At 43.2% G+C, this 27,939-nt stretch overlaps 1 protein-coding gene across 7 annotated transcripts in view; it reads right to left on the bottom strand.

Moving 5' to 3' along the window:
* Positions 1-27,939, bottom strand: part of WAPL (WAPL cohesin release factor) — a 160,000-nt gene that overhangs the window by 68,499 nt on the left and 63,562 nt on the right. For 2 of the 7 annotated variants that reach the window (XM_055819703.1, XM_055820003.1), the window contains exons 1-2: positions 3,990-4,313; positions 100-623 (exon numbers count right to left, since the gene is read on the bottom strand). In XM_055819703.1, the coding sequence (XP_055675678.1) occupies positions 100-601 (502 nt within the window). In that variant the 5' untranslated portion in view covers positions 602-623; positions 3,990-4,313. Of the gene's footprint in view, positions 1-99; positions 624-1,238; positions 2,203-2,237; positions 2,419-3,240; positions 3,559-3,989; positions 4,314-27,939 lie in introns of those variants that run through there. The other 5 variants (XM_005236733.3, XM_055820054.1, XM_027785701.2 and 2 more) reach the window with 4 other exon arrangements.

Raw genomic sequence — 27,939 nt, 5'->3', positions numbered from 1 at the left:
TTATTAGAACATTTAACCAACCCCTGAAAACATGAAGTCTAAATGTAATTTTTAAAATCTGAGGATAACAGAACTATCTGGGCAGGTCAGTAAACATACCTGCTGTTACAACTTTAGCGCTGCTGCTTTTGCATTCTCCATCTTCCACATTTTTGCTTGTGCTCTTTTCTTTTGCGAGAGGAACAGTATTGTCAAAAGACATGCCCTTGCTGGATGCAACATTTTCTCCACTGTCTGGCTGATTAATTCTGCTGTTAGCTTCAAGTAGAGGAGTGAAGTCCTCAGACTGAGCAGCTTCACCAGGTTCCAGCTGAGAGGAACTTTTAGCCTGTGACACATTCTTTGAGGACACAGGAAGAGATTCTTCATCACTGTCAAATCCAAATGGATCCTCTGTTACCTCATCTTCAACTTTGGGTTTTTTAGGAACTTCAGAAATATCTGGTTTGACACTGGGCCTCTTCTGTCCTAATTTGGCCATGAAGGTGGTTTCTCCCCATTTTGTACTAAGGGTGGTCCGTTTGTTGGAAAACACTTCGTCAAACTTGGAACTGCCGTTTCCCCCTTTCCGGCTGTAGGTCTTTCCAAATCGGGACGTCATTTTGGCTCCTGTTTCATATTCTCTGTTGGAAAAAAAAAGAAACATAAATTCACCAACTTTGCCGTACAAATGAATGTACTTCTACCCTTTATTGGGCCTACAAACACCAAGCATGTATATTTCACACAAGCAACAGACACATAGGCTGCTTCTTTCTATAGACTAAGTCATTTACATGTGAATGTCATTATGTCAAAAGTTTCTGCAATAAGTAATATATGTACCAACTTAACTCAAAATTCAGTTACTTGAACATTTATAGAACAATGGCACAATGGATCCTTAAGAAAAGTCTGCCATGAATACATTATTTTTGGTATTGCTTTGCTCTAATTTTATTTTTCAAGTGCAGATGGCACTGCTTTCACAAAACATCAGCAGAAAACTAAACAATATTTTCACCTCATCTGAACACACAATGCTCTGCTACAGCCCAGTAACACAGGTTTTTTTTCAAAAGATTTTTTGTAGTTCGGCTTTAACAAGACTCTTTGTAGTTAAATAAAATACTGTCAAAATATTTCATGTTGCTATAGATATTTTAAATACTGATTAATCACAAATAACGATGACAACTTCACCCTACGTTCTTCACACACACCCAGGCTCATTTAGCAAGCATATGATTTGGTAATACAATGTGGTTTATGCCATCTGCACAGTCATGGTCAGGACAGGTACACAGCAATCCTCCATGAGTGAATCTGATCGACCAAGGGACAGGAACAAAGAGACACTTCGTAATCCATTTCTAAGATCATGGAGGACACCTTACACAGACCAGCATAACCAAGACTGTTTACTGGCTGCAACAACTGCAGCCCTATTCACAGTTTGCTCTCTTGGAAACATAAAGTTTAAATATGAACAGATTAAACAGGAACACATTTAAACAGTTCCCTGCATGTGTTCTATTCCTACTTTTGTTTAACTCAAGAAGGAAGACAGACTACTTTGTTTCTTTTTCCCAAAACAAATACTTCAATTACTGGACATAAAACCAAAACGACCATATCTGTTTTATAAACCATCTTTTCTCTCTCTTTTTTTTTTTTGGTTTGGTTTTGTTTTGGCCCAAACACGAATAGGAAATTGGAATTCTTTATAGTCAGTCTGAATCTAATCAAGTCCATCTTTCTCTCTGACATTACTCTGCATACTGGAGAGAAGTCTTTTAACAAAGGGGGCATTTATTTTAATGACAGAATCAAAGAAATTCAACTTTTAAAGTGTCAACTGCCTTCATATATAGTAAATTATATGAAAAATAGTGCTTAAAGTAATTGTTAATAAATTTATCACATGATCCATTTGTTCAAGACAACTGTTTTTATTAGTATTCCCCTCAATATGCATTATACCATCTTTCTTGCATATTTTAGTTTTCACCTCGATAGTCCAGAGTTCCTCAACCTGAAGTGCTAGACTAGCTTCTGCCAAAAATCGACAGACTGGTTTCCAGAAATGTCATTCTATCACTTCACTCTAGCAAGATTGTCTTACTAATAATAGTCTCCTTTTATCAGACCAGGCCAACCTTCACTTATCATAGGAACTGAGCAATTCGTCGGGTCATCTATGTTTGAGCAAATTTTGAGTGAACTAAAAATATCAAATTTGAACTTCAGAAGTTTACCACATGGCTGGTGTTGCAATGCAGAAGAGATACAGGAAGCACCACTTCGGGAAGCACCCTTCTGCCCGGCAGTTTAGCATAGGGATGGTAAAGACATGTGCTTATCTACTGACCAGAATTCTGCTGTGAAACATCATTTTGCAGATGGCTTCTGGCTACTTCTAGGAGACATTACTCTTTAACCCCACCTCCACCGTCTTTTTCCCCACAGTGTCATCAGTCTACTCTGTGCTGCTCCAAACGCATCGTTGCCACACTTTTTCTTTTTTTGCTCCCCTGTTAAGAGGCCCTAATTTCCTATTTTGCAAAGACCAAAGCTAAAACTTACCCACATACTTCAGCTAAAAAACAGTACAACAAATCCAACTCAGTAGCTTCAGTTTACTGATGCTTGAAAGTATTTAGAACCATAACTAAAATATTTTATACCATAAAGGCCAGTTTTTAAAGCTATAGAAACTAAAGTGAAGTATTTATGAAAAGCTCATTTTCTACACAGCTCTTACAAATAAAACCCCTGAAGTAACTTCACTTACCACCATCACACTTTCTTCCCCTAAACCCTGACTCAAATAAGTATTTCCAACACTACATTCCCAGCAACTGCAAAAATAATGGCAGACTTAAATTACGACTTGCGGCTTGCACTTTTAAAGAGATGATTCCTTTAGTCAAGAGAACTTTATTTTCCAGAAATACAGCCTTCTGAATCTACATTTTGCTATTTACAAGTTTAAAAATTATGATCATCTCACAAAAACTCACAGAAGTATTCAATATGATGTAAATGGGTTAAAAGCCGAGTATCAGGAAAACATAAATACACTACGCTATAAATTCGTATCTTAGATTGAGATTAAAGATGGGGAAATAGACAGGTACCTCCTTACAGGGGAGCATCAGCAGAACAGGATTTCTACCCTTTACTGACAATTCTCTCTTGCTTTTCACCCAGTGTGAAATAAAAACCTCGGCCAACCGCCACCCTGTTTCCACTCCCTACCTCTCTCTCCTGCATTGCGCTGCGATATCCGGAGCAGTGCAAGAAATGCAAAACACAAGCAAAAACCTGACCCCTAATTCTCGGGCATTTCCCAGAGCCAGCGGGGCGGCCCAGCCGGCCCCGGCCGCCCGCAGCTCCCCGGGGCGCCCATCGGCCACCCCCGCTGGCGGCTCCTCGCTACACCGCTCCTCTTACATAACCGAGAAAAAGCGAAATAGGTTAAATGCGCGGAGGCAGAGAAGGCTGATGAAATCCCACGGTGACAGTTTCTTTTTTCCTCCCTCCCCCTGCGGCGGGGGGGTGGGGGGGAAGGGAGGGGGTGCTAGCGGAACCGGGTCACCCCACCGTGCACGCCCGGCCGTTTCTGATGTCATTTCCCTTCCTGCCCGGCCCCCTCCCCCCGCCCCACAGGCACACCGGCCCCCACGGCGGCAGCCCCCGGCCCGCAGCGAACGGCGGAACCCGCCGGCTTGGCGGGCCGCACCGCCCCTACACCCCCCCGGCCACGGCCCGCGCTCCGGCCCCGGACCGAGCCCCGCCGCCCCCCGCCCCGAGAACTTCCCGGCGGGCCGGGGGCCGCGGCCTTGCCTCACGCCCCGCCGGGCGGCCGCCGCCCCGGAAGCGGGACCGCGCCGGGGGGCAGCGGCCGGCGGCTCGTACCCGCCGGGGTGCCGGGGCCTGCTCCGCGGCCCGCACAGGCCTCGGGCGCCGGGCGGCCGTCCCCGGCCGTCCCCTCGGCCGGCACCTACCTCGGCGTGGGTCGTGACGGCAGGGGCGGGCGGGCGGCGGGAGCCCGGGCGCGGGCCCGGCGCGTTCCGGGCGGCGCCGCGGATGTGGCTCTCGCCGCGGTTTCTGGCCGCCGATCTACCGCCTGCGAAAGGCGCTCGCCAACGGGACGCTTCCGCCCCTCCCCCGGCGGCGGCGGCACCCTCCCGGGGTGGCGCGGGCGTTAGGGCCCCCGGCGCCGCCTCCTCCGGCGCCGCTTCCTCCGCGCGGGGATTATCGCCGCTCTCGGGACGGGGCCCGGGACCATCTCTCCGCCATTTGCCCCGCTCCTTCCGTCACTGCGCGTCCCACGCCCGGCCGCCGCCCGCAGCCAATCGCACCCCGCCTTACTCAACCGACGGCGGCGCCGCCGCGCATGCGCCCGCCCCGCTGATGCCGGCCCGCCCCGCGCGGTGCCTGCTGGGAGCCGTAGTGCGGCGCGGGCCGGGCCGGCCGGGGGACGCCCCTCCCAGCGCGGGGTCCCGCAAGGCCCCTCCGCGCTGCCCAGGGCCCGGCGCGGGGCTCGGCCGTTCGGCGCTGCCCCGAGGCGACCGGGAGGGCGCGGCCTGGCGGGACCCGCCGCCTCCCCCGCGGCGGCCTCCGCCAGGGCCCGCAGCCCCGGGCCGTGCGGCCGCCGCGGTTCTGGAGGCGGGTGCCTGGCCCCTCCGCCGGCCCAGGCCGTGGGTCCCTGCGCGGGGCCCGGAGTCTCCCGGGGCTGCCCCGGCGGGGCTGGCGGCGGGCAGGGGCTGGGGCAGCCGCAGTCGAGGTCAAGGCCCTTCGTAGGAGTTTGGGAGCGCGGCGGGCAGCGAAACACCCCTGTGGCGACTCCGTTAAAAGTTTTACGCCGACAGCAGCGGGCAGCCTCCCCGGGGAGGCGAGCCCCTTCCTCGCCGGGCAGGTCTCTGGGTACTCACAGCGGCTGCACAGCCCCCAGCCGTTACATCCGCCCCGGGGAGGAAACATGCGCTGCGGAGAGGTCCCATGGAACAAACGTGGTGCGGACTGTGAAATCGTGGCTTTCACATGCTCCTTCCACACGCACTAGCTTATACAAAGAAGTTACATCCACCCACGTACATTCTATTTATGCACACCTTTGAGACTTTAATTAATGATACACTCCGTGTGTAGTGCAAAAAAAAAAAACTCCACGGAGTTGGAGTTGTCATACAACAAATACATGTAGGCATCAAACCACCCTCAAATCCACTATTGTGTATTCTGTAAGCAGTATTTTGTAAAATGCTTGTGGAATAGAAAACTAAGAATGCACTACTAGAAAAGCAGTGCATCACTCTCAGGTATAGTCCAGTCATTTTTCAGAGGCGTGAGGCACTCAGGAAAGAAAAGCAACCAAAAAAACCTCTACAACCTTGGAACCTTCTATGGTTTCACAACACGTGATTGTTGTAGCCATCTGTTGTTTGAGGAAATGGTTTACAAGACAGGTCCCAAATACAAAATGAATTTTAAAAAAAAAATAATAGGTTGATTTCACTGCACAGAAGAGGTTAGAGTCGTCTCGATACTTCTAGTTAAGAAACATTACTTGTTTCTTAATTTTACATTTAATTTACCCAATGCAAAATTACTGGCTTTCAATAGAGAGAGGCAGGACTATGGTTTCGTTTAGTGACCCTGTAAGTAAATCGATTTTTGGCCTTTACCTGCTATCTATTGATGTAATTTCCATTTTAGTTATTACTTCTGAAGAATGAACACACTCTGAATGTGCTCCCTAAAGCCAGCGTACAACTAGTGCTAGACAAAGTAAAAATAAACTAGAGTGGGCCTTGTGATGGGATGGACAAGGTTGATTTGAGATACAGTGGAGATTTGTGTTGTATTTCAAAGAAGGCTTACAAGTTTATCTGTATCTAACTACCCGACTCTGTTATTGAAGAGCTACTGAAAACAGGTTAGAAATTTTAAAATACATAATTTGAATACAAAAAGTAAGGAGATTTTTTTTTCCTGTGAGTATTCTTGTATCAGAGCTTCTAATTAGCTTGTTTAAACTTCAAGAGTAAAATGGATAGTGAAACCAGTTTGAGTTTTGCATTCTGTTGCATGAGTCTAAAAGTCTTATTTGGTGACTAACTGATCTGTCAGACAAAGAGGAAAAAACAGTACTGTGAGACTCTATCATACTTGGAGGCTGTGTGGAGGTCTTTACAGCATTTGAAAAAAATTGTCCGGAGAACCAGAAAAGGTGAAGAATATGCCCAGAGTGAGGCAGGGACACCAAAAAACTATTTAGAAATAACTTTATACCCGAATAGAAACTAAGAGTTGAAATTAAATTAAATACATTTCTAACTTAAAGCCTGGGCTACATAAATCACTTAAACAGTAATTTAGAGAACTTTTCAGTATAGTGGTAATAACTGAATGTTATTTGAAAGCTGTCACGCATCCTGTACTCCCTGGGCTAGCTTCATATGTCCAACAGTATTTTCAGTCTTTGTAGAATCCCTGTACAGAGTAATCTAAGACACTGCAGATTCATGCTCACGACGGAGTTTCACATGCCTAACTGAGGATAAACTGAACTAATTTATGTGCTGCCTATCCTATCTTGGGTATCAGCAGAAGCCTAGAAGTCTAATAAAACTTTTTACTTAGATGATGATGGAAAACAAACATGCTTAAGAACAGCAGAAATGGGCCAAATTTTCTGCACCTAGCTTACTTTAGATATTTCTGAAAATTTCATACCTTGTAACTTAATAAGCTTGGCAATTAACATGTTAAGCTTTGCCATTTCCATTTTCACCTAGCTTACCTCAAATATGTAAGTACAAAGACAGAGCAAAAGCTATCTATGTTGGGCAGTAGATAAGTTTAATTCTCAAAGAGGGTAGAATTCAACAGGCATCTTATGCTTTCTGTGGAATTCTATTATTGAATTCCCTTCACAAAAAAACAACACAAAGTCAACCATAGAAAACCTTTCACAAAAAAAGCAGCACACAAAATACTCCAGTTTGGCATTTGCCTCCATAAGAACAGCAGCAGGAGGTAAGCAGCTATCTTACAGCTTCAGCTTTTCCACCTTGAAAACTTTTCTGGGAAAGCCGAAGTGAGTCCTACAGCTTCCTATTGTGTTCCTTTACTCCCCCCACAAGAAAAACTAGCATCTTTACTATTTATAATGAAGTCAGAAAGCCCTGAAAACCACAGCTCAAATACATCAAAGCAGGACATGAGAGATAAAAGTGTAACAGTAGAAAGAATATACAAGAAGGACAGAAGAGTTACTTGAATACATCGCACCTTAATATACACTAAAACCCTCCCAGTTCTCTTTTCAAGGTTCTGTGCTGAGATCTCTGTGTGGGGAACAAACACAGATTTTTCAAAATGAGCTGTAGCCTAGTACGGAGCCTTTCACATAATTCAGTCTTGAGGCAGCTATTAATTAAACTGTTTCAGTTTCTTCCAAAAGAAAACAGAGGCAATGCAGTAGGAAAATCGAAGATTTCCTGTGCAGCAGATACTCTGGGGGAAGATGAAGTCAGTCATATCCTTCCAGAAGCTGTCAGGAAGGCTTCTCAGTGCTGCCTCATGGACAAAATTAAAGCAAGGCTACAAACAGGCTTTAAAAGGACCACAGCAGTAGGTATCTTTCATACCAAGTACATAAATGAACAGCATAACGCATCCTTGCTCCACTCCTTTTCCTACAAAAGAATAAGCTAAATAACCCATTGCCCTGCTTCCCTGTGAAGTGCTGCCCAAGAAGCAAACAGTAGCTGACAGGAAGGCTCTCCCCATTACTCCTTATACCCAGACCGCTCCTCTCACAACCATGAAAACCAGTGGCCCCTCAATCCACTCGACATCTTCCCCTTTGCCTCTTTCCCATTCTTTTGTGTCTCAGCCTTGTCACTATTTGCCTCCTAAGTTCTCTCCTGCTTCCTATAGTACTTCCTTCCTTGCCTCTTGTCCAGGTGGAAAGGGGTGGGGGAGAAAAAGGTCTCCTGCTGCTCTTGCTGCATTCACAACTGCTGCAGTGCTTTCATGTCCCAATTAGTGCCACTTAAAATGCTAAACATTTCAGTGTGTTTTGCTTTTTCTTTGCAAAATGTCAGTCTTCTCCAGTTCCTGTCCTTCAACTGTCATGTGGCATGCATGGGTGACAGCACTTAGAGCTTCGCCATTTCGGTTCACTGGGGCTAGAATTTCCCCCTTGCTATTTGCATAGCAAAGATGAAGGGAGGGTAAAGAGACACATTAAGTAACTAATTATTGTGCTTTAGTCAACCTTTCTGAAACAGCTCTGAAAATAGTCATTTATAGATTAGTATCGCTACTAATGTGTGCCAAAGCAAGTTCAGCAACACCACTTGCAGCAGCATGAAGCAGGCGAGAACAGCTGGGTTGCACTGAGAGCTGCAGCGGCTGGGTCAGAGCAGATGTGATGGTTTGACCCTGGCTGGGTGCCAGGGGCCCACCGAGCAGCTCCATCACCCCCCTCCTCAGCTGGGCAGGGGGGAAGAACATAACAAAAGGCTCTGTGGGTCAGGACAGGGACATCACTCAGCAACTACTGTCACAGGCAAAACACTCAACTTGGGGAAATTGGTTTAATTTATTACCATTCAAATCAGAGTAGGGTCACGAGAAGTAAAAATCAAAACTTAAAAGCACCTTCCCCCACCCCTCCCTTCTTCCCAGGCTCAACCTCACCCCCCATGTTTGTCCCATCTCCCGCTCATGGCACAGGGGGACAGGGAATGGGGCTGGGGTCAGTCCCTCACACGCTGTCTCTGCCGCCCCTTCCCCCCCAGGGAGGGTCCTCGCACCCTGCCCTGCCCCAGCGTGGGTCCCCCCGTGGGTGCAGCCCCTCAGGCACACGCTGCCCCAGCCGGGGTCCCCGCGGGGTCACAGCCTCCTGCGGGCACCCACCTGCTCTGGTGTGGGACCCTCCCGGGCTGCAGGTGGGGATCTGCTCCTCCATGGACCCCCACGGGCTGAGGGCACAGCCTGCCTCACCGTGGGCTGCACCGCGGGCTGCGGGGGAACCTCTGCCCCCGTGCCTGGAGCCCCTCCTGCCCCTCCTGCGTGACCTGGGGCTGCAGGGCGGCTGCTCTCACACAGTCTCACTCCTCTCTCCAGCGGAAGCTTCCATGGCGAAGTTTTTTCCCCTTCTTAAATCCATTATCCCAGAGGCACTGCCACCATCGCTGATGGGCTTGGCCTTGGCCAGTCGTGGGCCCATCTCAGAGCCGGCTGGCATTGGCTTTGTCAGACATGGGGGAAGCTTCTGGCAGCCTGTCATAGAAGCCCCCCCCCATCCCCCCTGGCTACCAAAATCCAAACCCACACAAACCCAATAAAGCAGACCATAAACCAGAATATATAGGAAGGGGAGACCTGCAACCCAATGTACAGGGAAGTGTGATTTCTGTCAAGAACAGGGCTTTTCTAAGTGAGGTATTTCCAATGGATAGCATACTGCTAGTTTCTGACACTGAACCCTGAGAAGACCAAAAGGCATTCAAATAGGGGACCTTTATACAGGTTTGGATCATACTTTCTCAGTATTTGCATATTGTAGCTGTCTCCTGATAAGAGGTGGTCAAACCAAGGCATTAAGTTTAGAAACCGAAAGGTTAAAACAAACACTGCTTGACAGAACAAGGGAATGCTTACAGAAATGCAGCAAAGGGCTAGTTCTATGTGATGTAACAAAAAATAATAATAAAAAAATCCCTGGTTCATGGCACTAATGCATTAGACCCAGGCAGCTAGCAGAAAAAGTTGCACTACACCTTCTCTCTGGCCTGCACACCCATCTGTTGCAATCATGTGAGAGGCAGCATTGGCCCTGCGATGTAAAAGCCTCTGGAAAGACTAGTTTGGCTTGATGAACCAACAGTAGTCATTCACCTACGGCTAAATTCTCAGTGGTTGTTCTGTGCAATTTTCTTCCCTAGGTGATCCGCCTGCAAGTCTACTGGAAAAACCTGTGGTGAAATACTAGTGGGAAAAACACTAAGTAGCTTCACCTTGTTATAATCGTCAAGGTCAGAACTTTATTCTGCCATGCAGTTTATCTCAGCAAGCTGTGCTGAGAAAGTAACTAACTGTGCTGTTTCCCACGAAGATTTTACAACATGCCAAGGTGTTTCAGGAAAAAAAAAAAAACTAACCCTCATTTGCAGCTGAGGATGCAGCTTAACTTTAAAAGCAGCAAGGAAAGTCTATGTTTTTTGGTCTGATGAAGTTTCCATTGTTTTGTTATGGAGTAAAAGGGGACTGACTCTCTCAAATGCCTGAGATTTGTTGCAGCCTTATAGAAGGACCAGATTCGATACCAACCTTACCCTCTCCCTGAGGTTTTGTGGTTTTAATACTTTTAAGAATTTGTTTCACATCATTATTGAATTTGTGTCTGTTTTCATGGCAGCAGACTTTTAGGAAAGCTACCAAAATGTGCTGTCATAGTGTTTGTTGGGGAAAGAAAACATGGGAATGCAATAAGCAATTGGTGGTTTAAACTGTTCTTATAAAGTGTCCATTGGTGAGACTGTCATTGTCCTATTCTAGTCCTCCTTCAGCAATAGGGTAGCGACCATTTCTATTGCTTATTTTGCTGATTTGCTCCCTTCACCAGTTAGGAAGGGCATGTACATGACCAACAGGTATATATTATGTTACTTTGTCCTCTTGGTTTTGATTATTAGGTTTGTGTGTGGGCTTTTGAATGCAGATGCTATAATCGCTCTGCTCCCTTTTGAGTTTTTATTTACAAGACTTGTTTTCACCTTTGTATTTCCCAAGTACTTGTTTCTACTTTTTAGAAAGAGTGGAACTTGGCCAGTAGCCAAGCACTTCTACAGCAGTTACAAAACATTAAACCATAGCAATATCAGGTCAAACAACTAAGCTGCTGCACTGAGACCAGTACGTGTGGCCTTAGAGGACTGTGTGTGATGATACCAACAGCAGCAACTTCAAGTACAACTGGAAAAGAAAATCCACAGAGAATTAAAACCTGTGGGACTAAAGAGGACTAGATGGACATGTCCCTGAATGTCATGGCAGAATTATGTACTATCTAGCAAATTAAGCTGATAAAATTATAATTAAAAAAATAATTAAATGAAGATTTCCCCATAAGAAGGCAAGAAAATATCACCCGTTTCCTGCTAGAATACAGCCCTGAACAAATTACTTCCACCTTTATTCAAACTATAATGCAGCACTGTGAAGAAAGCTGCCATGTGTTCTGCCTGTTGCACAAGACCCTGGTACATCCTGGGCCATACATGGCGCCAGTTCTGCAAGCCTGTCCACATTTACCAAGGTTCAGTGCATACAATGAATCACGTTCTGTGGAACGGTCAAAGGTCATCCTACAGCACGTAGCTGAGAGCCTGTTAACAAGCGGTGGGCAGAGTACTTCAGAAATGTATTTAAAGAAGATAACAAAAGGCTAAAAGCAACCTGTCTGTTGACTGGTTCTTTAGACATATCAAACAAATGACTCATTACTGGATCTAGCCACATGTAAGTGCAACAGAACAGGCAGTGCATTTACTATCCAAAAGCACATGATTAATCTAATAATACACTGGCCTGCAGCACCCTCCTTATGCTGTAGTTTTCTAGTGGATGTGCAATCTTGAATTCCTGAGATAAAAGTTTACCGTGTAGCACAGTAATTTCTTGCTAAACATTTGAAAGAGGTTGGAGGAATGTATTGATGCAAGAGCTTAGGCTCAAACTAAGGCTGCTTCAACAAACTCAAAATGTCTCCCTGGTGGTTTCCATAAAGAATAAGCCTTTTACTCTACCTGTACAAAAGCTAACTCCCCTTTTATCTGTTGATGTATGATATCAAGTGACTTGAACATCATGTAGTAACCACACGCGTCTTTCAGATAGCAAATACCTGAGCATACCTGAAAGCACATTTCAGTGAAAATACCTTTGCCCATCACCCGCCTAGCAAACACATGACAGACAAGAACTACAGTTCATTAAAACAGAAAAAGGTCATTCCATGCTCTACTTCAGCTCAATCCTAAGCAGTCCTGTTCAGCACAGTGCTGTGTCTTCTAATGCAAGGTATTAGAAGCAAGATCCAGATCTTCAGAAAAACTTCCCTATAATAAAGTACAAGTGCATAAAACCAATGACACATGATTATATAGAATCTTTGGAAATAATTTACATTTAAGACTGGAGGAAAAAAAATCACTGACATCAGTAAGGTTATCTGCTTATTTCCAGAGGTAGGTACCTACAGGCACCAAAAATCGAGCTTCCACTATTTTTCCTCCCTAAATGCTTCCTCACTCTTGCAGAGAGCTGCTCTGTTTCTGACAGGCCCTTCCTGTGCCATTCAGCGCCATGACTCTCTGTAATTTTCAGCACAGGTGGCAAACCCCCTGAAGATTTAGGTCTTTTGGCTTGATTCCCTATGCACCCCCACCCCAAAATGGAAGATTGGGCAAAGGCTGAGGAATCACACAGGCACTGCTAGCTGGCTTCACCTTTGCATCGAATCATCACTTTGGTTATTATCAACTCGGACCAGATTCAGGCATGCTGCAGAGAAAAAAAAAATAATCAGAATTTGTTCTCAATCCATTGAATTATCCACCAACAGTTACCAGTAGCTGAGACAAGAAAAAAACATTTGAAAGAGCACTGGAGTTCTTCCTTTTTATTGGATGTATGTCAACATGTACAAATATTGAATGTTTTTCTATGAAATAAAGGTTCAATTAAGCAGAACAGAGGTTTTAAAGTAATAATAGCTCTCTGCTGGACTCCAGTGACATCTACTGGTAAATAAAGAAGTTACCAAACATTTCTTGAAAACGTAGCAGCCTTAATTTATGCATCTGCCCTTAGGATCAGTAATAATTTTTTTTTTTTTGGCAGCTCAGGCTAAGAACCATGTCACAATTTGGTATTAGAGTTAATTAAACATTTGGTGTTTATTTTTCAAAATAGGATTTTGACTCCCTTTGATTATTAACTACTTGGAACTGCATTTTTGTCAAGTCATACATTTTGCTATTGGCAGCAGTACATTAAAGTGGTCCAGTAGATTTTTGGCTTACTAGAGTACACTGGGACATGTCTCCAACTATTTCCTTAGTCATTTCATCAATAGAACTACAGTCAAAAAGTAAATAATTTAATACATCTTCATTTGCTTTCAGCTGCATGCATTTTAGCATAGATTCCAAAAGTTAAAATCTCATCAGCAGCACAACCAGCGATCATGGTTTTGCTTCTGACCAATATCTGCTGTTTGTAGGCCTGAGCTGGCTTGTCACAGCTGTATGAGTTTTGTAGGTCATACAGATACTCCTGAATGTAACTTCAGCCAGCACTTGTCAAAGAGTAAATACCGTTGAACTCCTTAAGAGACAGTAGGAAGTCTTCCCCCCTCACCCCCTTCTTTTTCTGTTAGGCAATACAAAACTCAACTTTATCCTCTCACTGTGAGATTTTTATAATGAGCTACTCCTGGAAGGCTTTATTTCAATGGCAAAACAGAAGGAAGAGCCCATCTCCAGTACTATGACTCAAATAAGGCATTTCCAGTAGCCTTCTAGCAAAATAATGGAACAAGCAGCTCTTTCTATGGTGGAAATACATTGTTGTCACATTTCTACATGCCTTTCGGATCAGATCATGAAGCCAAGGGTAACCAATTTCCTTTTCAGATACTTGAAATATTTTATTTAGGTAAAAACTCTTCCTGTGTATCTTTCAAGTTATACAGAGCAACTCTTCAAAAAGCCAAACATGATGCAAGACTTTACACGCAGAAAATGGATGTAATATGCATGATGTACATTCAGAGACACCGCAGCTGCCAGCTGGAACATGCCAAATCAATGCAGTAAGCAAAAGCAGTACTACTGCTCTGTGCAGCAGACTAATGTCTCCATCTACCATTAGGCTCCACTATGCACGCTAGTACAGTGGATGGACATGACTATTTTAATTCAAGACAATTAGCAATCGAGGGTTTTCTTTTGAGGTTGACAAGGAAATAACATACATAAGGTTTTTAAACCACAGTCTCGCCAAACATTTGGCAATAAACATCACTGATACAGGTCTAACCATTCACATTTCATTCAGAAACTTTGCCCCTACTACCTCTGGCAGGCTGAGAGTTGTCTCAGTTTCACCTCTAATGCTGAGGCATTTTCTGATAAGGCTCAGCAAAACCACATACCCTAAGTAAATTTTTCAACTCTTCATCCTGCAAATCCTTCCTTCAAGGAACTGAAGCTTCCTGTGCAAAAGCCTGTTTTGGTAAAGCCTGCCAGTCTCCACTGCAAGCTCTCCCAAGACAACAAAAACGCTGTATGAAGTGGTGAGGAAGCATAGCAACGAGCACCCACCACCACCCAGCAACACAAATCAGCACAGCTCACAAGGTATCAGCCCAGGAATCTCAGAGCAAAGAATGCACAGATCTTTTGGGTACTGAAGTTTAAGTTGAAAAATTGCTCCTGACAGAGCAGCTCAGCCAGATTTGCACAGGCAGGAGTATTTTTCCAGGTTACTGGAGAGCAGATAAAGACAGGTATAAGGTAGCTCGGTTCTGTGGTAGAATACTTGCCAATTAAGTGCTGATCCCAGTACTCAATAATAAAAACTTCTGCAGTAGACTATAAAGAGAATAGTTACTAAAGGAAACGTAGAGACATTATTACAAGTCAGGCTATAAATCTGTTAAGTGATAGTTAAATACACTGAAACATGTCCATAATACTAGATTTGGAAATCAGTGTACATTAATTATGATGAAAAGATATTTCAGAAACTGCAGTATGTTGCAGCTTGAAGATCTGGTGAAAGAATATAGTTCTTTGTTCTTAAACTTGCACGCATGGATGCATCAGACTTCAACAGAGCAGAACTACGCATGAGCCCATGGAAGTCAGATGCTCAGATGTTACTCCCTGGAACTCTGCATTCAGGCCCTGGGTTAGCTGTAACTTCTCTGAAGTGCTCAGTGTCAGACAGAGTCATAGGAAGTTGTCATGGTGACAAGAAAATGCATATAGAAAAAGATGCATATAGAAAGAGCCAGCCCATAAAAATCAAAGACACTTTACATTCATACCTTGACTAAACAGAGATTCACATAATAGAATGTAATTATACCAGGATTAAAGCTTCTTGTAAATTAGATGTTAACTTCTCCACATGTGGAACAAAAAATATTTAATTAAAATTGAAGATAATCCATCCAGTCCTTAGTTAAAAAGAAGTGGGAAGCTTTTCCTGGCAAGTGAGGGAAGCCCAAGTCACCTGTTCCTAAGTTTCCATGTAAACCCAGTAGCTTAAATTTCTCATTATTTCAAAAAAGACAAGCCAAAAGCTATCTTTGAAGTGAACAGATGCTGCACTGTCTTCTTGAAGCTGCACGCTTAGGGGCAGATTTGTCATGCAGCTGCAGAATGAAGTCAACAAGCCCGCACTGTTCCAGGGCTGCCATTCAGAACCTTTTGGGCAGCAATGAAAGAAGATCACATCAATTTCATGCTGGTTTTGCTGCTCTACAAAGATATGAGCAGCAGCAGACACAGACACAAATCATGCCTAGATTGCAGGGGAGGAAGATGTGTAAAACTTGTTAGGAAAACAAGGTATGGAAGACCCAGTCAGTACAACTTTTACAAACGCATCTTTTACTTCGGGGTACTTTTGGTGTCATGGCACTGCTTTTATAACAGCCTCTACTCTGGCTGAATTACAGACATGGAGCTGCATGTGCAATTAAATACCACGTGTAGGGCCTCTGTATCCCTACTGGTGCATAGATTTTACAGACAACAGCCTGTTCCCGTCAGCAGCACTTCACCTATGGTCCACATAGGTCCTCAGCATTGTGCTCTGCATCTGACATGACTCCCAATTAAACAGCTGAACTACAATCCAACATACTTGTCTTACAATATGGATTTAGTTGTAATCCCAAGAAAAATTCCAACTGCATACACAAAAAAACCTTTTCAAGCAGCCAGGGGAAAAGTTGCCTGGAGAGGCTGTGCAGTTCCCATTCTTGAATGTTTTCAAGACCTGAGTAAAGCCTTGAGCAATCTGGTTTGACCTTAGAGCTGACCCTCCTTTGAGAAGGAGGTTGGTTGAGACACCTCCCGAGGTTCCTTCTCACCAGGACTATTTTATGATTCTATGATAAAGTACATATCCAAGTAGGTGCCAAGTGATCCATATGCTTTTTCAAAATGGCATAATATATAAACACACTCTAATACCCATAAATTAAAATATATTAACTTCAGCTCTCTATAATATTAGCTGCTTAAAACAGAGCCCACAGGATACCTCATTCTCTGCAACACCAGTGCTGTAGGCTAGGATGTCTGCAGTACATGAATAGAAAATATAAGTCACAGTACTCACTGGGTTATTCAGATCAACAGAAAAAGCATGCATGGTTAGACATTGTTTTTGCGCTATTCCAGGGGAGAGGGGAGTAAGAATTAGTAGCAATTTGGAGGTGCATGGGTTGCCTTTGTTCTACCACTAGTTAACAGCTAACCCTAGTGTTTGGGGTTTTTATTAAGGGTCTTGGAAACAAAGCTTGGTAAATTTAATAGATAATTCATTTAATAGATATCAGAATGACAAAATCAGGGTTAACTATGCTGAGATAGGAACTTAAAAAATTAGATAAATGCAAAACACAGCAGGGCTAGGAAAGCAAGCTGTTGCAATGGAGTCTGTCAAAATCCAGTTACTGAGCTTTGCCACATCCTTGTCTCAAAGGGCACTCAGCAACCTCAAGTTTAATATAGCATGAATGTACTTGGTTATGCCATGTTTATTTGTACTGATCTCCCATCTTTCTTGCTAAGCTCCAGGAATCTAGTCTGTATTTTTCTTCACTGCACAAGTTAGTCTTAAGCATGCCGGCTAATAGCTTTGGTACATCCAAAGTGCCCTCAAATTGGTAACCTGCACGTAAAAAAGCAAGACTTCAAAACTCAACTGAATGAACTATCTCATCTCTGGTTAAACAGGTTTGAAGCACCACCTCTGATCTGCTTCAGACCGTGCTTGTGTTTCCTTTATTCCAGATGAATTCTGATCTATTTACAACTAGAAGGTCTTGTTTTCCCCAGAGTAGCAACTCTACTGACCTAGTTGGGGGCCACACCTGTTCTGCTGGCAGGATGTTTGTGGCTTGAGTCTGCACACTCAAACTAGCTCTTTGTCACTTAAAGGACTATAAGAAGTCAGACCTGCCATAGTGTCCCTGGCTGGTGGTACCCAGTGTGGGCAGATGAGAGCAAACCTATTTGACTCCAGCAAAGCTGCTCTCATACCCTCTGCAGGAGACACTTCAGAAGGTGAAAGACAAGCACAAATCTCCTTCCTGTCTGCCTGTGTTTTATTGTACTTAGACATGTTACAATCAACATTTATCCCTCTGCTTGTAGATAAGTTATGAGTCAGGAGACTCCCAGCACATTCCTTCCTAAAGAACAGGGATTAAACTATCAGATCTTTTCACTGACAAGATAAACAGCTAGTCTCCCAGGAAACGAATCTCTACAAGATGTTAGAGGCCAGCTTTGTACTTCTGATCACAGCTACCTGCTTGTTCAAATACTTGGTTATGTTTATGCTGACAACTAATAAGGAAATACTATTTTATAGAAGTATTACACTTCAAACCTGCTCAGCCTGAGGCAGTTCATTCAGTTGAATTCTGAAGTCCTGTTCTTCTGTGTCCAAATTAAGAGTACTCTGAGGCCAGAAAGGTTTAACGTGGCTGTACCACATCGGACTAGGTCCCTCTGACCCAATAACCTGCCTCCTGTCTGGGAAATAGCTCAAGAACAGGGCAAGCACGTTGTAGTTTACAGCTGCTGTATGAGTGCACCAAAAGGCTCTGCAACGTGCCACCCTTACCTCTGAGTGCACTGTGCTCAAGGCCAACTCCAGTGCAGTGCAGCTGAAACACCGGGTCAGGCTGGTGTGCAAAAGCCGTGAGGAGCCTCATCAGGGCTTCCTCCAGGCTGCATTTAAGTTCAGACCCTCACATGGTCTGGCTGAGCGGGTCTGACGCGTAGCTTCTAATCCTGAGCTACGTTGCAAGTAAGCCTTACTATGTGTGATGTGCCTTGCTGACCCAGACCCTGAACCGTTAGACCTTGGGCACGCCCCATTGCTATAGGCTTGTCTAGTGATGGCTGTGGCCATCCCTGGTTACTGCCACTGGCCCTTCTCTGCTCTTACTGCAGAAGGCTTGTGGGGCTGGTGAGGCCACTTGCTCTGCCTGCCTTGCAGTCATCCTCAGCTCCTGGCTACCTTGCAGAGTAGCCCATTGCTGCTTCCTGATGGCAGTCTCTCTTTTGAATAAAACAGGAAGCTCAATTCTAACCTAATAGGGAACCATACACACAATTTGGTAATAACGAAGATGGACTGGAAAAGTCTTTGATGAATGCAAGTGCCCCTTCCAGGTCCTTCCCCAAGATCCATTAAGAAAGCATGAAATGCAAGCTCTCACATACCCTAGGCAGAGAACAAAAGCAACACTTCAGAAAGAAGAGCTTCTCTGCAGCTTTCTTTACATGTCTACTTGCTGGAAAGCCTGCTGTGTGCCTCTAGCACCTTATACTAGAAGACAGATTCGGTAATCAGTAGGAAACAGAATTAGCCGTGAAGGCAATGATATTCGTGCAGTGCAATTTACCACAAGGCATCTGTCTGTATATGAATTAGTATTTTCCTTAATTATCTGCAATAGGAAATCCCAAGATTCTCAGCTGGCCCTGTCAGTTAATATTAACTACAGACTTGGAAAATTATATAAAAATAGAAAGGAAATTGAATCCTGCAGAGGCAGCAGTAGCACTTTACAAGGAATGCAAATAGAACTTCACTGGGAACTGCTGTATTGGCACCATTGGTCCCACTCCACTGTAGCATTTGCCAACACACCACACAACACAATACAATTGAATACAACATGACATTCAGTTAACTCACAGCTCTCACACAGAGCAAAAGGACTACCAGAGGTAGGGAAAAAAGAAAATTGGTGAAAGCAGCAAGCCCAAAGCAACACATGATGATCGGCCAGCTACACGCACCTTTTAACATACAACAGTTTGTCTTTTCTGATGGGAGATCAGTACAAATAAACATGGCATAACCAAGTACATTCATGCTGTATTAAACTTGAGGTTGCTGAGTGCCCTTTGAGACAAGGATGTGGCAAAGCTCAGTAACTGGATTTTGACAGACTCCATTGCAACAGCTTGCTTTCCTAGCCCTGCTGTGTTTTGCATTTATCTAATTTTTTAAGTTCCTATCTCAGCATAGTTAACCCTGATTTTGTCATTCTGATATCTATTAAATGAATTATCTATTAAATTTACCAAGCTTTGTTTCCAAGACCCTTAATAAAAAAACCCAAACACTAACAAAACCCTGAAGATTTGATCATAAAAGCAATGTAGTCCTGCAAAGAACTGTGTAAAGCATACTCCTGATTTTGCCTACTTGACGAAATTCTGGAGATGACCTTTTCTAACAGAAAAGCATCTACTCTTCTGTATGTCAGACCTGGCTGCCTAATAGCCAGTCACTTGCTACAAAAGATATAATCTGAACCTAGCAAGTAGGGACTCTGGGGACTTGTGCTGGAGTGGGATAGCCACCCAGAGATGTTTGGTGGCCTCGCTTGAGGCTTCAGAGTACAGCTGGCACAGACATTGCTGAGACTGCATGACAAAGTCCATCTCTATCTGCAGTTGCACAGGTTCAAGAGCACCAAACAGTTGTCAAATACAGCAACTACAGACATGGTGTATAGACTCCCAAATCAGCCAAGTGTATGCATCTTCGCCAAGTAGCAGCTATAGAAGACAGGTCATACAGCATCTTGCAGAATGTCAGTCCTTCTGCACAGCCATAGCTGTAATCATCATGGAGACAGGGAGTTAACGCTACAAAACTAGACTCTTCCCCATTACTCTTAGGCAAAAAGAAAATGTGCAGTCTTTCCCATCACCATTCCTCATTCAGTCTGTTTAATCTGCTCACTGATCCTCTGGCATTTCACATCCACATCCATCTCTCCTTACCACGTTCCTCCTCTCCCTTTCCTACTTCTGTATTTTCAGCCTTGACTCCTCTGACATGTTTAAGAGGAGAAAGGACAGACCTAGGGAGAACGGCACAATAATGCAACTATCTTTTTTCTTTATAGCTCTATTTAGCTTCCATTCAGCTAGACAGAAATTTGCTTTTTGGCTAAATCAGTAGGAACAGTGTAGGTTTTCTAAGGCACTGGAGTTCAGTTCTTTTAAAGGGGAGCATGCACAACCAAGCGAGTAACTAAACTGGACTAAGAGTTTGCTCCCTCATATAGGCAAATCTCCAACAGCAAGAGACAAACGCAGTGCAGACCACCACACACCACACCACCACTACATTGCTTGCCTTCATACAAGCCAATAATTCTAATCAAGCTTACACCTTCCCACCAACTGCCCTCAGGGAAGGCACTCATCAGCAGAGGACTGCAACTTAGTCAAACATTACTTTATATTTTAAAAGTTTATATATGTCTTATAACAATACATTTCTACATTAATCAAAAACTTTCTTTTTCCACCTCCAAAAGGCTCCCGTAAACATTTGATTTCTCTTTCAGGACAGGAATTAACCTAAGTAATTATGTTTCAAAAGGGAGCAGTCAATCCACTTGTACAGAATTGTGTTTACAGTCAGCTCCTTATAAACAGTGTATTGTGCCGTGATAACTTTGAATATCTAAATCCACTGCTTACTCCCAACCTCTTCAGTTATATAATTTGTGGCTTGGAAAGTGTCCATGTAGGTCCTGACATAAAAACATAGCAGCTCAAAATATCAGCAGGAATTACTTCTATTCATTAGGTTTGAATGGCTCTGTTTGTTAGACAAGCGTACCTAGGAGTTACTCTGTAAATAGGCCTTGACATGCCAAAATATTGTCACTTCCATTGTTCACAAGTGTCTGCCCTTATATAAAAGCCTATGTATATTTAATATTTAATTGATAGCTCACAATACAATCAGTATTAAAGGAGCATTTAAGATATACATGAATCTAGAGGTTTCTTTACACTAGATAAAAAGATGAATGTTTTTAATTCAGATTATAATAGCTATGAAGACAAAAACCCATGCTTTTCATTTAGGTTTTCCTACACACTTTAAATGAAAGCTACTAGACAGGGTTAATACCAAACTTGTCATTCTTCAACAGTTTGGGGTTTTATATATATATATATATACTCTTTGTCACCCCTCCTTGGAAAAAAATGAACATTGCAAACTGCAACCTAAAATTCTACTAGATAAAAAAGTTGCACCTCTTCTACATATAATATTTTCCTCTGTCAGTGCAGGACTGTTCCTTCTGATACTGTTATGACTACTATGTACTACGTACATTAATTTGGTGCAATGGAACATGCTACTGCAAACTCTGAAAGTTTTCTCACTACAGTGCCTCCTGCCTCAACTCCCATTTCCACATAAAGCTTCACGAGGCTGTGTCATGTCCCTGCACCATTTAGGGTTTGCACGGGCCCCTCTTCACCTCTGGACCCCATGCACAGGGCACTGGAGCCTGAAAGCTTGAGAAGAGAAGCCAGGGCCCTGCTCTACCAAGGACTGTTGTGGTAGGAGAAGGGACCAGAAAAGTGTTTCCCACAAAGCAGAAGACTTTAAAGCTTCCTGAGAGCAGGTGAACAGATCATTTACAGGCTGTGGCACTGCCTCTCTGAGGGAAGCACCAACGGCCACTGGTGCTCTGGAGGCCCTTGCCTTTGAAAGGTTACAAGGGTTGAAGAAAGGCTCTAAGCAAGCTAAAGCACAGCATGAAGGCTCAGTGCAAAGCAGTATCCTCTGAGACACACTAGCCAGACATACTAGAGAGACTGGCAATTTAGGTTGAACATTAATTCCTATGGTCCTGGATCCATGACAAATTACTTACGTAAATAGTGTGCAGAACTTTGTGGAAAAAGCAGTTCCTCGTGGCGCAAAAGTGATTTAATAACCAAATGCAGACAGCCTCTAAGAGGAGGAAGGTGGAAGAGCGTTAAGGCTGTGAGAACTACAGAAATGAAAGGAAACAAAAAGTAGTTTTTCCACCTAATGGCAGGATCCTCCTCTACAGTAATGCAAAAGAAACTTGATATGCAAGTCCTACACTGAAAACAGATTCTGGTATCTCCAGAAGGCAAGAAAGGATATAATTTTCTTTTCTTGCACTTATTAGGGTATCTGGTAGAGTCAGACAGGGTTGACTAAATCACTTCAAGTATTTCCTATAACAACACCTAAGACTATCATCATTAGTATCTCTGAAAGTTAATAAATAATTCCCCCACACTGTAAACAGCATCTGGTCTATTTTACATAATTATACTGCTGAGATACCTTCTGCTGCCGTAGTCCCCATCTGACTACACTGTACCTGCTGCCACATCAGACCACTCCCAGCCCACCAGGCAGCGTAACCAGAACCTCTAGTTCTGCCTTCAGGTTTCTCATCTCTCAGCAAGTTCATAGCCACAAATACAGACGCTGCTACTGAACAGCCAGCATCCTCTCTGGCAGCAGCCATGAGGCAGAAATAATTTATTTTCTTTCTAGAAAACATAGCCTTTTGTGCATGCAAGGACAGACAGGTCTTCTAGATGAAGCTGCGATTCAGGCAGCCTGTATTTCTGCTGTGGACTTCCTGAATGGTTTTACACAACTCTTACCCACTTCAAGTCCCATTTCTGAACTACAAGATAAAGATACTACTTTTGCCTTCCTGTCTTTCATCTTTCTCCTGTGTGGTTTTGGGTGGGAGGAAACCCCCTTATTTTGACACTCTTAGAACACAAGCCTGCTGATCCTTGCAGTCTTTTACAGCTTCTCACTAAAGAGTTCATTCTGTGGTGAGAAATGTTGCACTGGAGAGAAGGGAATGTTATTACTTCCATTTCCTCAGTAGCTTGCTTTATGAGGACAGCATCTGGCCTAGCAGGCCTCCCTCGTAAAGTGTGGTAGGACCCGACTGGTACAACAGGAGTGGTCACATCCGAGTTGCAGTTTGGCCCATAGTGCTCCATAACAAACCTTTGCCGCCTTGTATTTTTAAGGTAAGACAAAATCAAAGTGCTCACACAGTAATCCAGTGCCATATGGATGTCCTGTCATAATTCTACTCCTGGTAGCTGACACAGGGGCTACCTCAAGCACCAAATAAAGTAGAAATCTTCACTGAAACAAATGACCTGTAATTGCTTTCAGAAGCAGTAAAAGCAACCAGATCCACCTACCGACTCCTACACAGCTAAGAAGAACACTACAAGTAATTTAATAGGCATATCTAAAGAAGCCAGAATAGAACTGTATCATCCCTCATGCTCAGCCTCCATCAGCTTTCTGTACTCACTTCTGCTGCGCTTCATTTTCAGTTCTCTGAACTAGCTCATTTCACAGGAAGGAAGACCCATGCCTTTAGGAAGAAGTAGGAAAATAGATTACATAAACAACAAACTGTAAGAACAGCCTGAAGGGCAGCTGAGGAGAACAAACAAAGGTATTATTATGAGCTATAAAGCATTGCTAACAATAACGTTAAGAAGAAAGTTTACATTGAATAGAAATGTAGTCATTGAAGATGACTTAAAGCCATAAAGATAAATTCCATAGCTACTAAGCTTCGTTTTCTCAGGATGCATCAAGGATCAGCTGTTCCCAAATGTACGAAGGGACAAGCACAGTAAAAAGGCTAGCAGTTCCCATAGTACCCGTGCAAGGCAGACCCAGAGGGAGCTGCCAGGTTTGACTAAGTATCCAAGTTATACCAGCAACTTGCAACAATGGTGCAGGCCCAAGATCAAACCAAAAAAATTGATCTACAGATCGGGTCTGGTGCAATAAAAACAGCCAGGGTCCAACATAGCTCATGAAGCACCCAGCAGACCCCACAGAAACAAAACAAACCTAAGATAAAGCTAAAAAGGCAACCTATAGATCAGAACTAGAATTAGAGACCAGCACTCTAACAACAGCACTTAATTACTGAATGCTCAGACCCGAATTTAAGTGTAATTTCTGGGCGGGTGAGCGGAGGTGTGGGTATGGAGCCTAGATGAGGTTGATTAGGGTCATTAAGGCCTAGTCACTCAGGGCCCTGACACATTTAATTCTTTTATCTTAAGCAAAAAAAAAAAACCCAACACCCCAAACCACAACACAATCCTTCAGAGAATCCACAGCTATACAAACATTGTATTTGCACAAACCAAGGATATTTTGGAGGAATTGTACTGTCTCTAACAGGTATCACAAGACTATGCAGGCTCCATTGCTCTTACAATTTAATTTTCAAGTGATTATTGGCACAGCTGGCTCTGCATAATGACTTTGGCCTGCACAGCACAGGATGGCATTCCTCACAGCCTTGAGACAGCTCAAAACAGTTTTCCCTGCCTGTGTTCACTTGCAGCCATTGGGTTTACTGTTTGGAAAATAGCAGGAGCCCCACAGTATGTGTCTTGACTCAATGGGGCCAGTTCTTTTTCCCTCCAACTACTATTTTAGACACTATCCCCAAGTGCCGTGCAGAACACGCTACACATACACCTTCCCCATATCAGGGATCTTTATGGATCTATCATAAGGACATCCAATAGCACAAGGTGGTATGGATTCTTGACTATTATCCCCATCTGTTTTTTAAAAAATTATTCATTTTTAGTGTGCCTATACCATGTGCTATGGTGCTGTGCAGAGAAGCTAGTAGTAGCAAAAGAAGTTACAGAACAAAGTTAGCAGAGCACTATGATTAGAATAGTTAACATCACTGAAAAGCAATGCTCAGCAGGAGTAATTAGCTGGGAAGAAGTGTTGTACCGATGTGTCCATTCTGCTTCCACAACCCAAACTAGCATCTCTATATGGTGTTGACATGCCCTCTGTTCTCTCCCTGATTCAGAGTACTTTTGCTCTGTTGATAAAATGAGCGGAAACATGAATAGCCTCCTGTCTATTTGATCTGACAGCTTGTTAAAGCCCAACTTACAGAGAGTGAAATAGAGAAGCTGAAAATCACTTAAATATCATCCACTTCAGGAACCTAAAGAGAAACCATGATGAACTGAAACGTGACATGAGGAATGTTTAAGGATGTAATTCAAGGTTGTGTGATCAAACTGCAATTTTGAAAGAGATGCTTTCTTTTTAATTTTTCACCTTGGCAAGTCTGGCAAGAAAAGGCAAAAGAATAGCTTCATAGGTATTAGTAAAACAGGCACTCTCAGGGGAAGCAAGAATGCTTGCAAACCATCAGAGCCTTGAGCAAACCAACAGGCCTTAGCTCCCCTGACCAGCCCCACCTGTTCCCTCATCCACCCCTTCTGCCCAGGAGCTCTATTTAGCTCAGCCCTGGATGCTTTCTTCCTGTTTATCTATGGGAATGCTGCTAGTCTGCAGTTATAGTCTTGCTATCTGTGTCCTTTTGGTCTTGGCTTTCCCTCAGAATTGTTCCCCAGGGTGTTTTACTCTTGTTATTCTTAGTAGATCTGATCCTGACATGGCTTCTCAGTTTGGCTTCAGATCTGCCTCATCATCTTCAGGTATGTGCACGAGCATCTGGACTGCTAGCTGTTATCCCTCAGCCTGTCCTACTTGCTTTTCTCAGGTATAGTGGGGCTGGACCTTGGCTGGTGGAGGTCCCTGTTCTCCTGGCTGTGCTGCCACATAGTTTCCAGTCCCCTGGGGAGCTGCTGGTCCTTGCTGTTTTCTGACCCAAAGCTTTTCAGCACCGGTTTCGTTTGACAAAAATCATACTTCAAGTACTTCTTCTGTTCTCTTATGTTTGTAAACTAATGGCACTATTTTAACAAGACTTTTATGAATGGGTTCAATTCAATAATACTTCTACTGGTGATCCGCTCCTAAAAACACTCTATGTGCAGAGCTTGATCCTGTGACCTTTGGTCCTACGGTACTTTGAAGACTAATTCAGACTCTTGCAGTCAATTTTGTTAAAAATACTAACTTCATTTTTATTTAAAGTCTCAGATTCAATTTTGTTCATAATAAATTAGCAAAGCATTTATCTCTTTATATCTATGAAACTCTTATTCACATTAGAGATCACTGTTGTGTAAACTGTACTTGATTCTTATATGAAACTCAAATTGGTGCTAATCCTTTTCCTATATATAAAATATTAATTTTGTAATACCTTAAAGCAAGAGAATGCTCTATTAAGTGATGAGTAAATAAAAATTTCATCTATCCTGTTATATGCCCCACAGTAATATCCTCAGCATCCCCTGTGATCCTTAGGCTTTTGTAGACTGAAAGCAAGCTCTCCCCGAGTTAGTTACTAGCCCTGAATTTCAGGGTTCAGATGAAGCTAATGGGGCTCACCAAATACGTACCAGTCTTCTCAACTTGTAATCTTAAGTGACAAATATAGAGCAGGAGCCACTAATGTATGTTATCTTGTATTGATTTATTACATCTAAAAATTGCCTCTGGCAAATGCAACTGAGAATTACTTCTACTGTGTGAGCTAAAGTCAGAGCCCTTGCAATAAAGCCCTGTTTAGGAAAGGCTATTCATATTCAAACTTAATTTTTCATGATTTGCTCTCTTGTTACAGATCTCGTCTTGTGACAGTGCCCCAGGATTCTTGTCACACAGACTAACTGGCACTCCCTTTGCTAATTTAAATTTACAGTTTAAATTGGACAATATTTTAGTAAATTATGAGAAGGAATAGAAACAGTTGTTAATGCTTAGTGTGGATTACATCAATGGTCCTCAGCCTTTCTCTGCTGAACCAGACTGTCCATACAGGTGTCATGAATCTTGCTTCAACTCTCAGCTGAGGAACTTCTTCAAATGGTGAGTGATTATGAGATGGTGTTCCTCGCTGGTGGTTCATGTTTCAGATATTTTTTTATGCCCCAGCTCTCCTGATCAGTACTTTCCTCCAATAATTAAGAAATTATTTTGCTGCTATTTTTTCTCTTTCTATAATCAAGCTGATAAGATGGCTAGGAAAAACTATGTGATTGTATGATATTGTTTCTTAATAGCTGAACCATTTCCAGCCCCTCTAGAGCAGGTGGTTTGAAGAAGTTAACAGAAACAGTATGTGCTTCTTAAAACTAAATTTCCAAGGGATCTACTTGGTGACTAATCATAATCTAATCTTATTCATGAATGGTAGGTAAGTCGTGGTGTAACTTGCTTTACAAGCACTGCAAATTGCTCAGACCAAGTGGTAATAGGGAAACAAAGATGTATACAACCAAGATTGTATCAAACATTACTTCCAAAGTAGAACCAAGGGAGAGAAGCTTGAGAAACATGGACCTCCGCAGGTTCTGTTAAGGGAAAGGACAGGTCCAACAGGAGACTATTACTTATCTATAGATAAAGAAGGTTCTTGGATGTCTTCCATCCTTTCATCACAGCTGATAACAAAGGAGAGCTGTGACTGCAAAGGATGAGATACAGGACAAGTGGGCAAGAAGTCTTTTAAAGACCTGGACTCTATGCTAAAATACTTTTTGCTGTATTATATATGTCAGAAAGCCTTTCTTGGTGCTATCACTTCACTTAAAAATAGATATTTCCTGTAATGTAACAAACTCACACTGGATATCCTGCTGCGGAAGAGACAGAGACAAGTTATTGTAGTTTTGTCATGTGATAAGTAGTAAGTAAAGGTATTGTGCCTTGTCAACACTTTCAAATTAAAAATAAATAGCTATTTAAATGAAACTGTATTCTAATAAATTAAAATTTGCCCTCATTTCATGCAGAACAAGCTTCCTTATGAGCTTCTGCCTACTTGAAAACAGTTAATTTCTTGTGAAACATTTATGA

The sequence above is a fragment of the Falco peregrinus genome, chromosome 1, assembly GCF_023634155.1.
Source record: "Falco peregrinus isolate bFalPer1 chromosome 1, bFalPer1.pri, whole genome shotgun sequence".
Classification (NCBI taxonomy): domain Eukaryota; kingdom Metazoa; phylum Chordata; class Aves; order Falconiformes; family Falconidae; genus Falco; species Falco peregrinus.
Note: the sequence above shows the minus strand (reverse complement) of the source record. Positions and strands in the feature narration are given on the sequence as shown.